This window comes from Sciurus carolinensis, chromosome 7 (genome assembly GCF_902686445.1).
Source record: "Sciurus carolinensis chromosome 7, mSciCar1.2, whole genome shotgun sequence".
In the NCBI taxonomy this organism is placed as follows: Eukaryota; Metazoa; Chordata; class Mammalia; order Rodentia; family Sciuridae; genus Sciurus; species Sciurus carolinensis.
In genome coordinates, this window is record NC_062219.1 from 118,469,055 (window position 1) to 118,481,728 (window position 12,674).

Below are 12,674 nucleotides of genomic sequence, written 5' to 3' on the forward strand. Positions count from 1 at the left end.
TTTGTTCTTATAAATGACACGATGTAATGACAACAGCAATATTACAAGTAAAGTCATTCATTAATGTTTATTGAGCACCTGCTGTATATCCAGCACTGTGGGAGGGGATATGAAGGACACAGAGCGGAACAGGGCACAGTCCCTGCCCTTGGGAGGTTTAGAGTCTAGGTAGAGATGGGAACCAGAGCCCACGGGGGCCAGAGGAAGCAGGCCAGGCCAGGATGGCACAGGAACTGGACCCACTAAGTGCTTCAGCACCTCCAGGGGCTCCATGTTCAGTGCTGGGAAAGACAACCACCCCCAACTCCGCCTCCTATTGGTCTACTTAGTGCACCGGCCCATCTCCTTGTTCAGTTGCTGCTCAAAGTGCAATGAAATTTGGAGGGATGGGGCAAATGAGGAGGGTCACTGGATGGGTTCCAGGGGCTGGGGTCTGTCCTAGAAAAATCCACTCCCCCTACCACACCCCTAACATGGAGCGATCCCCGCTCAGGGAGGCCTGCCTGGCCACCAGGACCCCGATCCCCAGAGCTAACAGAGGAGAAGGTGGTTGTTGCTTGAGCTGCCTGAGGTAGAACTAGGGAGCCCTACTTCCTGTGTGTCCTTTTTCCTTCCAGTCCATGGAGTTGTGGGGATGGGGGGACAGGCACCCAGAGCTACAGGACATGGGGGAGAGGAGAGCAGCAGAGGGGCCTTGAGAGCCAGTTGAGGCCCCCAAAAATGTAGAGGGGAGCCACCAGGAGAGAAGCCCAAACACTGAGGTGTGCTCCCAGGGATGGCAGAGGGGGCCTCCGTGGAGGTGGGGAGCTGCTACAGGACCCACCTTCCCTTCCCCTGCCACAGGCCAGGTGGGGTGGGCATCAAGGGCCAGGAGGGGTGAAGTACCCAGCCCTGTTTTAGGCTGTGCCCAACCTTAGAGGAGGTGAGGGGACGGCAGATTTCTTTATGACTCCCTCCCTTGGCTGGGCCCCCTTCAAAGTGCTATCTATTTACTTCTCAAATTAAAGGAATTCAGGTCTGAGAATCCACAAAAGGGGCGGAATCACAGACTGCTCATGAGACAGTGAGCAGAGGGAGGGAACAGGTCCCTCCAGAGGACCACCCAGTGGGACAGGGTGAAGGAGGAGGTGGCTAGTAGGAAGCCAGACCCCCCCCCTTACCTCCACCAGAGGAGATGGAAGAGTATAAGATGAAAGGTTTTAAATAATAGTTCATATAATAAAAGTACCCAGCACTCTGATGAGCCTATCATTCTACTGCCTAATTTTTCTTTAAATAATTCTAATGCCAGAGACTGGGGGGAGAGAGGGCAGGCTGGGTATGTACATGAGGAGGAGTTTAAATTAAAACACAAATAATAATTAAGACGCACAAACTGAAGGACTAAGGCAGAAGATAGGGAGGGGCCCGCCGGGTCTGGGAGTGTGAGCCTCCGGGCGGTTCAGGGCTTCCTCTTGGAGAAGATCCGCCGGCGCTTGGAGTGGTAGAAATCTGTGGGGAGAGAACAGACATCAGCCAGGCTGGGAGGAACAGGGCACTGAGCTACTGTCCAAGACAGACTGAGGAAGGGCTGGCGTGTCCCTCCCTAGGCCGGAGGGACACACTGCTAAGGAGGGGGAAGAACTGGGAGAACGTCCACTGTTTCCCAGGGGGTTATCCTAGAGGACCCCATGGGCTTTCCAGATGTAACACAAGGGCACCAGACCCATTGGTCTGTTCTCAGCCAAGTTGCCCAGCACAAGAGTCACTAGCCCTGTGGTTATGTGAATTGATGAAAATCAAATAAAATGAAAAGGCTCAGTCCTTCAGTCACACCAGTCACATGTCAAGTGCTTAATGGCCACATGTGGGCACTATGAGGACTACGGCACTGGGCTCTTCTGTCATTGCAGAGTCTACTGAACAGCACTGATACGGGGATTCCACAGGATCATCTGAGAGAAGCGTTCTGCATTATGCTGGGCCCACACAGATGCTGTTCTTATCATTATCGTCATCATCATTCTTTGTCCTGACCAACTGCAAATATGCCAGGGGATTTCTGCCTTTATCTCTCGGCCTCCGTTTCCTCACCTGTAAAATGAGGGTAACATGGCATGGTGCCTAAGGATTGAATGAAGGCTTTGGTCTAGAACCCAGGGTAACAAGGGTTCAAATGGCAGCATCCTCCATCCATTATCTGTCAAGCACCTACTATGTGCCAGACACTGTTCTAGGTGCTGGGGATCTGGCAATGAACAAGAGAGATGCAGGTCCTGGTCAATATCTAAAGAGGCCAATATCCTAGTGAGGCAAGGTGACAATAGACAGCCAGGCAGGTAGGAAGGGAGGGCAGCAAGCTGGGAAAGGGAGCACAGTTTGCACGGAGTGGACTAAAAATTAGCATTCATCTTCTCTTCCCTGCAAATTCACAGTGGGACCTTAGACAAATCACTCTACTGCTCTGAGCCTTGTTTCCTTGCCCTATAAAAGGATTGAAAGGGCTGGGGATGTGACTCAGTGGTAGAGTGTTGCCTAGCATGCATGAGGCCTTGGGTTCCATCCCCTGTACTGGAAAAAAGAAAAGAAAGGAAAAAAGCAGCAAGAATTTGTGTGTATTTGTGGGGAGGCGGGCACTGGGGATTGAACCTAGGGATGCTCATCACTGAGCTATGTCCCCAGCCCTTTTTATTTTTTACTTTGAGACAAGGTCTCACTGTATTGTTGATGCTAGCCTCAAACTTGCAATCGTCCTGCCTCCTGTCACTAGGAGTACAGGAGTGCACCACTGGGCCCGGCTAAGAATGTCTTATCATGCAGGCTTGCTATGAGAATTCAATGAAATCCACCTTAGAGGCTCTTGCCTGGAATGTAATTATTTCCCAATAAATACCACCTAATTGGTCTTGGTTACACAATTGCTGTGTGACCTCAAGCAGGTAGCTTCCTTCCTCTGGGCCCGTTTCCCTTCATCTAAGGCACAAGCTGGACCTGTCAGCTCAGCCCTTAGGAGTCTGGGAATCCTCCCCTACACCCGTCCTCACCTGTCATGCTGGTCTGCCTCCGTTTTCGGCCCCCCGAGGTTCCAGGCCCAGCAGGGGACCCCTCGAATTGCTCAGGGGAGTGCGGCACGAGGGTGCAGGACAGTGAGAGGTTCACAAGATCCTCCTGAGATGTCCCCGGCAGCAGGGCAGTTGAGGGGCTGGGCCGCTTGCCCCCTCCTAAGTCATCTAGGCCACCCCGGGACCCCGGGGTCAGGTAGAGCTTGGGCAGGCCCAGGCCCCTCACAGGCTCCCAGGCGAAGTCGCCCTCCAGCGGTGTTTCCGTGACAAAGTCGAAGTTCCACCGCTCACGGGCCTCCTGCAGGCAGCCAGCCATGAGGGCGTCGCAATCACGGCGCAGTTGCTCGCTGTCCACTGGGCCGAAGAGGCGACGACAGGCCTTGCTGCCACGAGGGACAGGACGCGTGTCCCCAGATGGCTCTGTCATGGTGCCTGTGGCTGAGACACAAGGAAGGACTGTCACTAGGGAAACGGCCAGGCTTTGTTGGGAAACCTCAGGCAACACCCTCCCACCAGGGGTCTCTCCGGTCCCTTCCAGCTGACTTTCCACCACTCCTCCCCACAGGACACCCCTAAGCCCACCAACAGACACTGGGGGGCTGGCAGAGCTCCGCCAGCCCAGCATCCCAAGGTCAAGGATGGGAGGAGCAGGTGTTGAAGGCAAGCTTAAGTCCACAGAGGCAAGTATACTGCAGCAGCAGGAATCAGGTCCTGTTTACCACCAGCTATTATCAGCTAAAATAAATTTGTTTTCCCTCATGGGTATGAATGCCCCAAATCTGTGTGAATTGCCAGAGTCTGGTTTCCTAACCCCAGCCCTGGCCAGGAGGTCAATTCCCAGATGGACAGGTGGCAGCTCCTCTAGCTTCCTGAACCCCCACCCAGGTGCCCAAGTGGTGTAACCCTGTCCTGCAAATGAAAAGTGCCCTGGTGCTAGTCCTAGTAGCTCGGCTGCTTACTACCTAAACTTTAAAAAGTCTCTTAACGCTGGGGAGATAGCTCAGTTGGTAGAGTGCTCGCCTCGCAAGCACAAGGCCCTGGGTTCGATCCCCAGCACCACAAAAAAAAAAAAAAAAAAAAAAGTCTCTGGGCCTCGGTTTTCCCATGTATACACGGGGCTATGTGACAGTTTAAGGAGTGGAGCTCTGGAAGCATTTCAGGCAATTGGCCAGGGAAGCAGCTAGACGAGAGCTGAGAGACTGTGTCCTGGTGGATCAGCATGAGGGATCTGGAGCCAGAATGCCTAGATTGGAATCCAGCCTCTGCCGACTCTGGACAAGTGACTAAACTTCTCTGGGCTCTCTGTGCCTCACCTGTAGAACAGAGGCAGTGATGGTGACTGACTGTAGGCAGATGTGAGGATTAACTGAACTACGGTAGGTAATGTGATGGGAGCAGCACCTGGAAAGTTCTTGGAAAATGAAAGTGTTATTATTTCTCTCTGCCTGCAGTTGGGGCTGAGCCTCCTCCCCATCGCTCGCCTGGGCCATCATCTCCTTTCAGGCAGCAGCTGACAGGTGCTCCAGGCTGAGGGTCTTTCCCAAGAGTGTCATCAGGCAGTGGCCGAGAGGAAAGGAGGGGATGGGCAGGGCGGGGCGGGGTAGGGCGATGATCTCTCCCAGGCTGAGCCATATCCTGCAGGCTCACCAGGTGATCAGAAGTCTAGACACCTCAGAGCCCCTGTCCTCCTGCACTGCCTGCATCCAAGGAACCCGTTTTGCAGGCACAGAAAATTAAAGGTGGCTGGTCCACCCAGCTCCTCTCCTCCCACTTCAGGAGTGGGAAAACCCATAAGGAGCCCTGGATTCTACCTGCCCTGCTCTGGCTGGACTCCAAGGCTGAGAGGCTGTAGGACCTTGGAAGGGACTGGGTTGTTTCCTGGGGACAAGTCCTGATTTGCAGGCTCTGAGGGTGAAAGCTCTGCTGCATGGCCTCCTGAGGCAGGAAGCCCTGGAGCCGAGCCACACCTACCCCTACCCCACCTCTCTGCCTCTCCTGATGAACTGAGCCCACAAATCCACTTCTCAGCTGGTTGGAGAGGGGAGGCACTCGGTGACCTCAGAAAAGGTTTACAGGGCAGGAACTTGAAGAGATATGAGACTTGCTCTTAAATCACACATCTAATAAAGGCCCAAGTCCACCACCCTATAAAGGGGACACACAGTGCACAGGACAGGGCACTCATATAACCTCTGCTCAATGCTGGGGGTAGGATTTAATTATATTCTTATGTGCAGGGGCTGTTCTAAGCAGTTTACAAATATCAACCTTCCTTGAAAGTGGGTATGTTAGCTCCTCTTTACAAAAGAGGTAACCAAGACTCAAAGAAGTAACTTGTCTGAGGTCACACAACTCACAGGTGACACAACCAGAATCTGAACCCAGACCCGTTTGCCCTGGGTTCTAGGTTCTGTGCTCTAGTGCTGAACCACGCAGGTGCTCCCTCTCATTCTCTCTCCTCTATGTTGAGGTTTCTTTGAGAGGTCTATCAGAATCACTTGGGGGGCATTTTTAAATATGTAGATTGTTGTACCCCTGCTTCCCCAGACCAATTTATTCCAAATAGGAAAGGATGTATGCGCGTGTTTGGAACACTTGCCCCAGATGGGCCTCTCTGGGCACTACCCCGGGGTGGGGGTGAGGAACACACTGGTTGGTCTCAGGGCCCCATAGGCACAAAGAGGAGCCCACCAAGGAGCTGAAAATGCGACCAGACTCCAGACGGGGACCCTCTCCCGTTCCACCACCCCTCCTAGTTCTCATAAGCCTCTCCTCCCCAGATTTGCTCTCAGGCCCATTATCAAGACTTCCATCTCAAAACAGCCCCACCTTGTAAGCACAAGACCCTGGGTTCGATCCCCAGCACCAAAAAAAAAAAAAAAAAAAAAAGCCCCAAACGTGAGTTGTTTGTTTTACAAAGAACTGAGAATGGCTTCCCACAGATTTCAGCTAGTAAATACTGGTTCTCCAGTGACGTTCCCAGTAACTACTGCTGAGTCAGTGGGGTGCTCTTTTTCAGGGGCGGTTGGGAGCGATTTCCTGTGAGTGCGCAGGAGTGGCGCCGCTCCCGGCAGGCGGATTGCTACTCGCGCCGGCGCCGGGAGGGGGCGCCTGTCTCCAGGCAAAGAGGCTCGGGTGGGAGGTGCGTGGGCAGAGCCGTGGACAGCGCCAGCAAGTAGAGATGAGTCAGTTTCCTGCAAGGCGCTCCCCGCCCGCCAAAACTTCTCTTCCCCTCCCGCCGCGCGTCACCCTGGGGTGGGGAGGGGAGGGAAGGAGGGGCCCAGAGCCGCGAACACGTCACGCTGAGCCGTCCCGGCTTCCGAAACTCCCGCCGCTGTTGGGAAACCGCGCGCTCTCGCTCGGTACACACACACACACACACACACACACACACACACACACACACTCGCGCACGCACAGGCGCGCCGAAATCTGGCCCCTCCACCTTTATCTCCACGCCCAAAGCTCGGGATGAGTCAGATCCCTGGAAAATAAAAATAGACGAGAGCAACGAAAACAAAACCGCTCGAAAGTCCTCCCAGAAATGCGACGTGAAGGAACGGAAAGAGAAAGGAGGCGCCTGGGCGCCCCAAAATGCCAAACCGAGTCCTAACATCTGGGGATACCAGGAGGGCGCCAAGGTCCCCCAACGGGTTTCAGACGGGGCGGACGCGCCCAAGGGGCGACTCGCCCTCTGACTGCGCTCAGCCAGGTCACCTTCTGACCGGTTTTGCGGGCTAGGTCCGTGTGCCCCGAGCCCTCGAGGCTGCTGACAGAAGCTCTGCGCACCGTCGCGCCCCCCCGGCAGCCCCATCCGCAAAGATGAGAGCCTGTCTTCGCTTCCCACCCCGGCGTGGGCCGTGTGCCCCGTCGCTCCGCAGTGCCCGCCACACTCTGGCACCAGAGCCCAGAGTCCCGACGCAAGGGCAGTGGGAGCCAGTCTTCTCCCGCCACGGTGAGAGAGGTGGCTAGGAACCCTACGCTTCCCGGACTGGAATGCTGGTGAGAGCCCACCCAGCTCCAGTCGCGGCTCCGGGTCCCCGAGGGCGCGCCACTGAGCAGGGACTGGACACCGGACGCCCGGCCCCAGACCTCCTAGTGTCCCGGCTTCCCTGGGAACACGCTGTGCCAGCCAAATAGGTCACTGTGCTGACGGGGGACAGAGAATCTGGTGAAGCAGGGAAGGGGGATTCTGAGGTGCCAGCGTTCCCGTCTGGGTGGGTTCTGATCACACAGTCCAGTCCCCGGGGTCTCCTTGTCACAGTGAGTCACCTCCTCTCCTGTCCTTAGGGAACATGTCCTAACACGTTCCCGAGGACCAGGGACAGCCCGTGCTGCCCTCAGCGCCCAGCGGGGTGGCAGACACCAGGGCGTAGGGAACCTGAACCTCAGGGACCTGGACCCAGACGGCACCTACTGGGTCGGAGAACCGTCGAGGGTGGGATCCCAGATGAAATTATTCTACTCGGGTCTCCCGCCACTTCTGGACCCCCTGGGGGACCTGGGCTTCATTCTCACGCCTCGAGCCGCTGCTTCTGGGTTCCAGGCGCACCCGCCCGCAGAAGCAAGCTCGTGGGGCGGCCCTAATCACGCCTTCCCTCGCCCCAGCTAGGCTTCAAGGGGCGGGGAGCGTGGCAGGCGACCCTCTTACTCCGGCCCCCGCTGTCCACGCCGAGTCTCAGATACAGCCCGCCCTTCGTCGCCCGCAAAGGTACCAATCCGCGCGTGTCAAACCCAGCACTCACAGACCCACGCCTGTCATTCACCTGCCACAGAAACACCTGTGGGCTCAGTGCTCACACTCGCGGACAGATATCCCCACCTACACGCCGGGCTCAGCTCGGAGCCGCCGGATAGGGGCGGCTGTTCATTGTCGAGGCTCCCTCACCTCCTCTGGGTGTCTGTGCCTCGGTGAATCTGCGCCCCTGCGCTGGATCCCGGTTCTCCAAAGGACTGACTGCGCAGCTGCTCACACCTCGGCTGGAGCCGCTCGGCACGGCCCTTTTAAAACTAGCGGCCCCGCCCCAGCCCGCCTCCAGCGGCCGGGAGGCGGGACCCGCCGCTCGGCCCATCGCGCCGCAGGGGACTCGCCGTCCCCAGCGCTAGCATCAGCTCCGGAACCTGGCACAGCTCCAGCAGGCCAGCGGGTCCGGGAAACTCGCGGGCTGCAGAAGGGCGCTCCCCTCCTCCCCTTAGCCATCGCCTGGGTTTGTGTGCTTGACACATTTCCCCGCGAATGGAGCCACAAATCGGACTTTTCTAAGTTGGGGAGTGAGTTGGCACTCCCTCGGGAAGGGACGCATTGTTAGAATGAGCCCCCTTTCGGGCCCACCACTGACACACTCTGGGTAAGATTTACTCCATACGGCTGAAAAGATTAGGAGGAATGACATTAGTAGATAAAAATCCATAAGTAATAAAAATGTCTTTTTTTACAATTCCCAGGAAAAGGCCACTATACACCATTGTGTCTACCCGTCCCTCGCTAGACACCTCTCCCAGATGCACCTGAGACACCCCGAAATCCTAACAAAGCATCTTTGGGCCTAAAATAGAATTCAATCTTCATTGTTTCACAGACGAGGAAAGTGAGGCCCAGAGAACGGGAGTATGCGAGCTTATTGCTTGTCAGGGAAGTCCAACGCTTTTCAGAAGGGGCCAACAGCCCGGTGTGCTGGCCCAGTTGTGTAATCCTTGCTGCTCCAGAGACTAAGGCAAGAGGATTGCAAGTTCAAGGCCAATCCTGGCAACCTAGTAAGACCCTATCTCAAAAAGGGCCAAGAGATGTAGTTCGGTGGTAGACGACCCCTGGGTTCAACCCCCAATACTTAATAAAAAGGGGGGAGGGGCAATCTGGTCTCCAGGACATGGAGAAAGCAGACATTGAAGCAGTCTCAGACACCCTGACTCCACCTCCATCCCACCTCAGCAGTGAAACCAGTGTGAATGCAGTAGATATGAAGGCTAAGAAGGGGAGACCGGGCTGGGGCTGTGAGTTATCTCCTGGGTATTCCTCCACACAGCCCACATAAACTTCTGGGGAAACTGAGGCTCAGAGAAGCCCAATGAGCTGACTCAGATCACACAGCAAATAAATGACTAAGGCTAGCCTTTTGCTTCCTACCCTGATCTCTCTCTGTGGTCCTCTACTTCCACAGGTCCAGAGTGAGAAAAATATCTAGCACCCTCAATTCCAGGCAGTTTTCTGAGATGACATTGATAAAGGATAATTCTGACACTTCTGACAGACACAGTAGTGAGGTCTCCATCTGCTCCCACCCACCTCCACACCCCTAAGCACCTTTGTTTCTCCCCTTTGCCTTCCTCCCATCCTTTACCAGTTTTATTCCCAGTTTTATTTTTCAAAAATTACCAGAATGGAGTGTGAACAGAAATCTCACTAAAAAACTGAATTCGGGTTTGCAGCAGCTGCAATTACTGACGTCTCAGGCTGTTCAGTGTCTGGAAATCTCTGCCCGGACATGCCCAGTCCTCTTCCTCTAATGCAGCTGACCTCAGGGAGGCCAGCCCCCTTCTCCTCATCTGTGGGGACAGAAGCCCTGTCAGGGGTGGGAGCCTCAGTACCAGACTCTCTGGTCTGCCTGGCCCTGCAGTCGGGCCAGGACCACTCCCGCCCCTGGCTGCAGCCCCCACTCCTCGCCACACCCATGCCATTCATCCAAAGGCTGGGTCGTCAGATGTACAGCAGGGGACAGGCACGTCCTCCTACTCACGAGAATCCCCTCAGCTTCAAGCATCTCAGAGAGACTGGACATTATCTGTCTGTTTACTTTAGAGGGCAATTTTTAAATGAAGACTTGGAGTGAATTATTTAAAGTTTGTGGTCCTCAGCTTCACAGTGAAATAATTCTTTTTGTTGGTGATGTTGGGAAGTTAAAAAAATAGATAGATAGATAGATAGATAGATAGATAGATAGATAGATAGATGTATGTATACATATGACTTCTGGCTCACTACAACCCCAATAGTATCAACAAATATTTATTAAGCACTTACTAAGGGTCTCTCGTAGCTTTAAACAACTGTTTGTGACCATGCACTTGAATGTATAGCTGGGCAGTCTTCAAAGGAAGACTTCAGCCCTGAAGAGGGCAAGGGAGTAGAAGTTACACACAAGACAGACACACACACACACACACACACACACACACAAGCACACACCAGATCCCAGGTCTATCCCAAGGGATCTACAAACCCCATTCTGTTCAGAGAAATTCAGTCTCCAGGGGTCTCTTGTGTCCCACATGCCCCTCCTCACCCCCCAGCAGGCATTTCCAAGGATAAAGCAACACACCGCATTTCCTAGAGCAGGGCTGGACATGTTAGGACATGTTCCTGAGGGCCAAAGGGCCAGTCAGGACCAAGCCTGCTGCCTGAGCATGCCAGAAAGCAGCCAGCTTAGGGACAGAGGGAGCTCAGCCAGAGGACAGGAGGGTCCAGACCCACTCCCACCCCAGACTGGGCCTCTGTGGGGCGGTGAGGGAAGACGGAAGGCCAAACCTGAAAAAGGAGGATGTGAGGAGGGTTCCATGGCGGCTGTAGGAGCTACCCAAGACAGGGAGGAAGTGTGGGAACCATGTCTCCATTTCTTAGAAAAGGACCGGGGAGTCCCAAACAGGGACAGTCAGCCTTCAGAGGAATTCACCTCCATATAGAAGTGAGACCCCAGAGGAAAGGCGGAACAGAGAAATTATATTGCTGAGCAAAAGAAGTCCTGGGGTTTTTTGTTTTTGTTTTTATTTTGTTTTGGTACTGCAGCCTGAACCCAGAGGTGCTTTATTTGAGCTACATCCCCAGACCTTTTTATTTTTATTTTGAGACAGGGTCTCACTAAGTTGCTTAGGGCCTTGATAAGCTGCTGAAGCTGGCCTTGAATTTGCGATCCTCCTGCCTCAGCACCCTTGGAGTGCAGACACTGGGATTACAGGCATGGAGGTAAGAACTGAGGCTCCTGGCCCTGAGCTTGGGACCCCCACCACACCCCCACCTACCCCCTCAAAGTTGTGCTCACATGCTCTTCTTTCCTTGGCTAGGCTAGAACCAATCATGTGGCCCTGTCTACCCCGCAGCAAAGGGGGCTGGGAAATGATGGAGACCACAAGGATCAAGACTGATCATATTGTATCACAGAGAAATCTGTGACAGAATTTGTGACACATGAACACTTCCAGCCTTCCAAACCTACCACTTTAGCCTGAAATCTCACCATCTAAAATTCATTCCTTTGACATAAATTCTATTTTTCATTATATAAGATCATATAGGCAAAGTATATAGCCTGGTACATAGGAATCATGCCTGTAATCCCAGTAACTCAAGACACTGAGGGAGGAGGATCGCAAGTTCAAGGCCAGCCTCAGCAATTTACCAAGTCCCTAAGCAATTTAGCAAGACCCTGTCTCAAAATAAAAAATAAAAAGGGCTGGGGATGTAACTCAGTGATAAAGCACCCCTGGGTTTAATCCCCAGGAACCAAAAAATTAAAAAAATAATAAAAAAAAAGAATTACTCCATGAATGTTAGTTATTATTACTGATATATAAACACTCCCAGAAAAAGCGTCCCTTGGGATTCAATAGTCACTTAAACTTTAGTGGGTATCTTAGGTAGGTTTCTCAGAGAACACATTGAAGTGGGGAGTCATCTGAAGGAGGTTTATTGGGGAGTGTGTTTGCAGTCCACACTCATCTGGGTATAAAGGAAACAGGATTGGGCAGAAGGAGGAGTTGGGCTCTCATGAAAGCTAGAGATCCCAGAGAGGCCTCAGCTGAACCCACAAGGAGCCCTGGAGCTGGGATGGCCCTGCAGAGTTCTAGGGGCTAGACCTTTATAGCCCTGATCCAATTCATCATCCGAATGTGACTTCCTGTAGCAAGGGATGTACCCCTCAGGCAAGAAAGCACCCTTATCTGAAGCCAAGTCCTGAAGTAGCCAAAAGCATCATCAGCTGCAAGCTTGGCAGCCCCTGGGGAGTGGAATGCCTGGCCCACAGGGTTCTGGGTGGCCCAGAGCAGCGTGAGTAGCTCAGCTCATCTGCAAGGAGCAAAGGGCCCTCTGGCCTTGCACACATTGTTGTTCCTGACCAACCTATTCCACCACCTCCACTCCAAACTCCTGCTCATCCTGCCTGGCCTAACTTACAAGATCTCCTCGGCTGAGTCTTCCACAAAGCTCCGCCTGGATCCCAGAGTTCCTGGTGAGCAAGTCTGCCCAACAGGCCTTGCTGGCCTGCTTGGTTTCTGTGCCTAGTGAGTCCTCCCAGCAGGGAACTTGGAGAGGGTGAGCCATATTTTATTCATCTTTGTACCTCAGGAGTCCCGCAGCCTTGGCTAGGAGCTCTGTGAATATTTATGGGAGGGCCATTTTTGGCCTGCACTCTGAGGGGAGGCTTTAGTGCCCCTGCTTCTGTGACCTCTCTTTTATTTATCCATTCATTTACTCATTCATTCACTTAAAAATACACACAGTTAATCTTCCCTGCTCAAACCCCAAACTCAAACATGAACAATCTGGCCCTTTCTTATGTGTTCTTCCCCTATCCTGAAGTAAACACTATCTTGAATTTTACACGTACCTATTTAAAACAATCATTTTGTCACATGTGGTCAATT

The 12,674-nt window shown here is 53.5% G+C and overlaps 1 protein-coding gene across 1 annotated transcript; it reads right to left on the minus strand.

Moving 5' to 3' along the window:
• Positions 1 to 48: 48 nt before the first annotated feature.
• Positions 49 to 8,031, minus strand: Cdkn1a (cyclin dependent kinase inhibitor 1A). Its single transcript, XM_047559318.1, has 3 exons — positions 7,930 to 8,031; positions 3,024 to 3,479; positions 49 to 1,491 (listed from the first exon to the last, which is right to left on the minus strand). Exons 2-3 carry the CDS (start codon positions 3,466 to 3,468, stop codon positions 1,442 to 1,444), a joined length of 495 nt encoding a protein of 164 aa, XP_047415274.1. The 5' UTR covers positions 3,469 to 3,479; positions 7,930 to 8,031; the 3' UTR covers positions 49 to 1,441.
• Between the last annotated feature and the right edge of the window lie 4,643 nt (positions 8,032 to 12,674).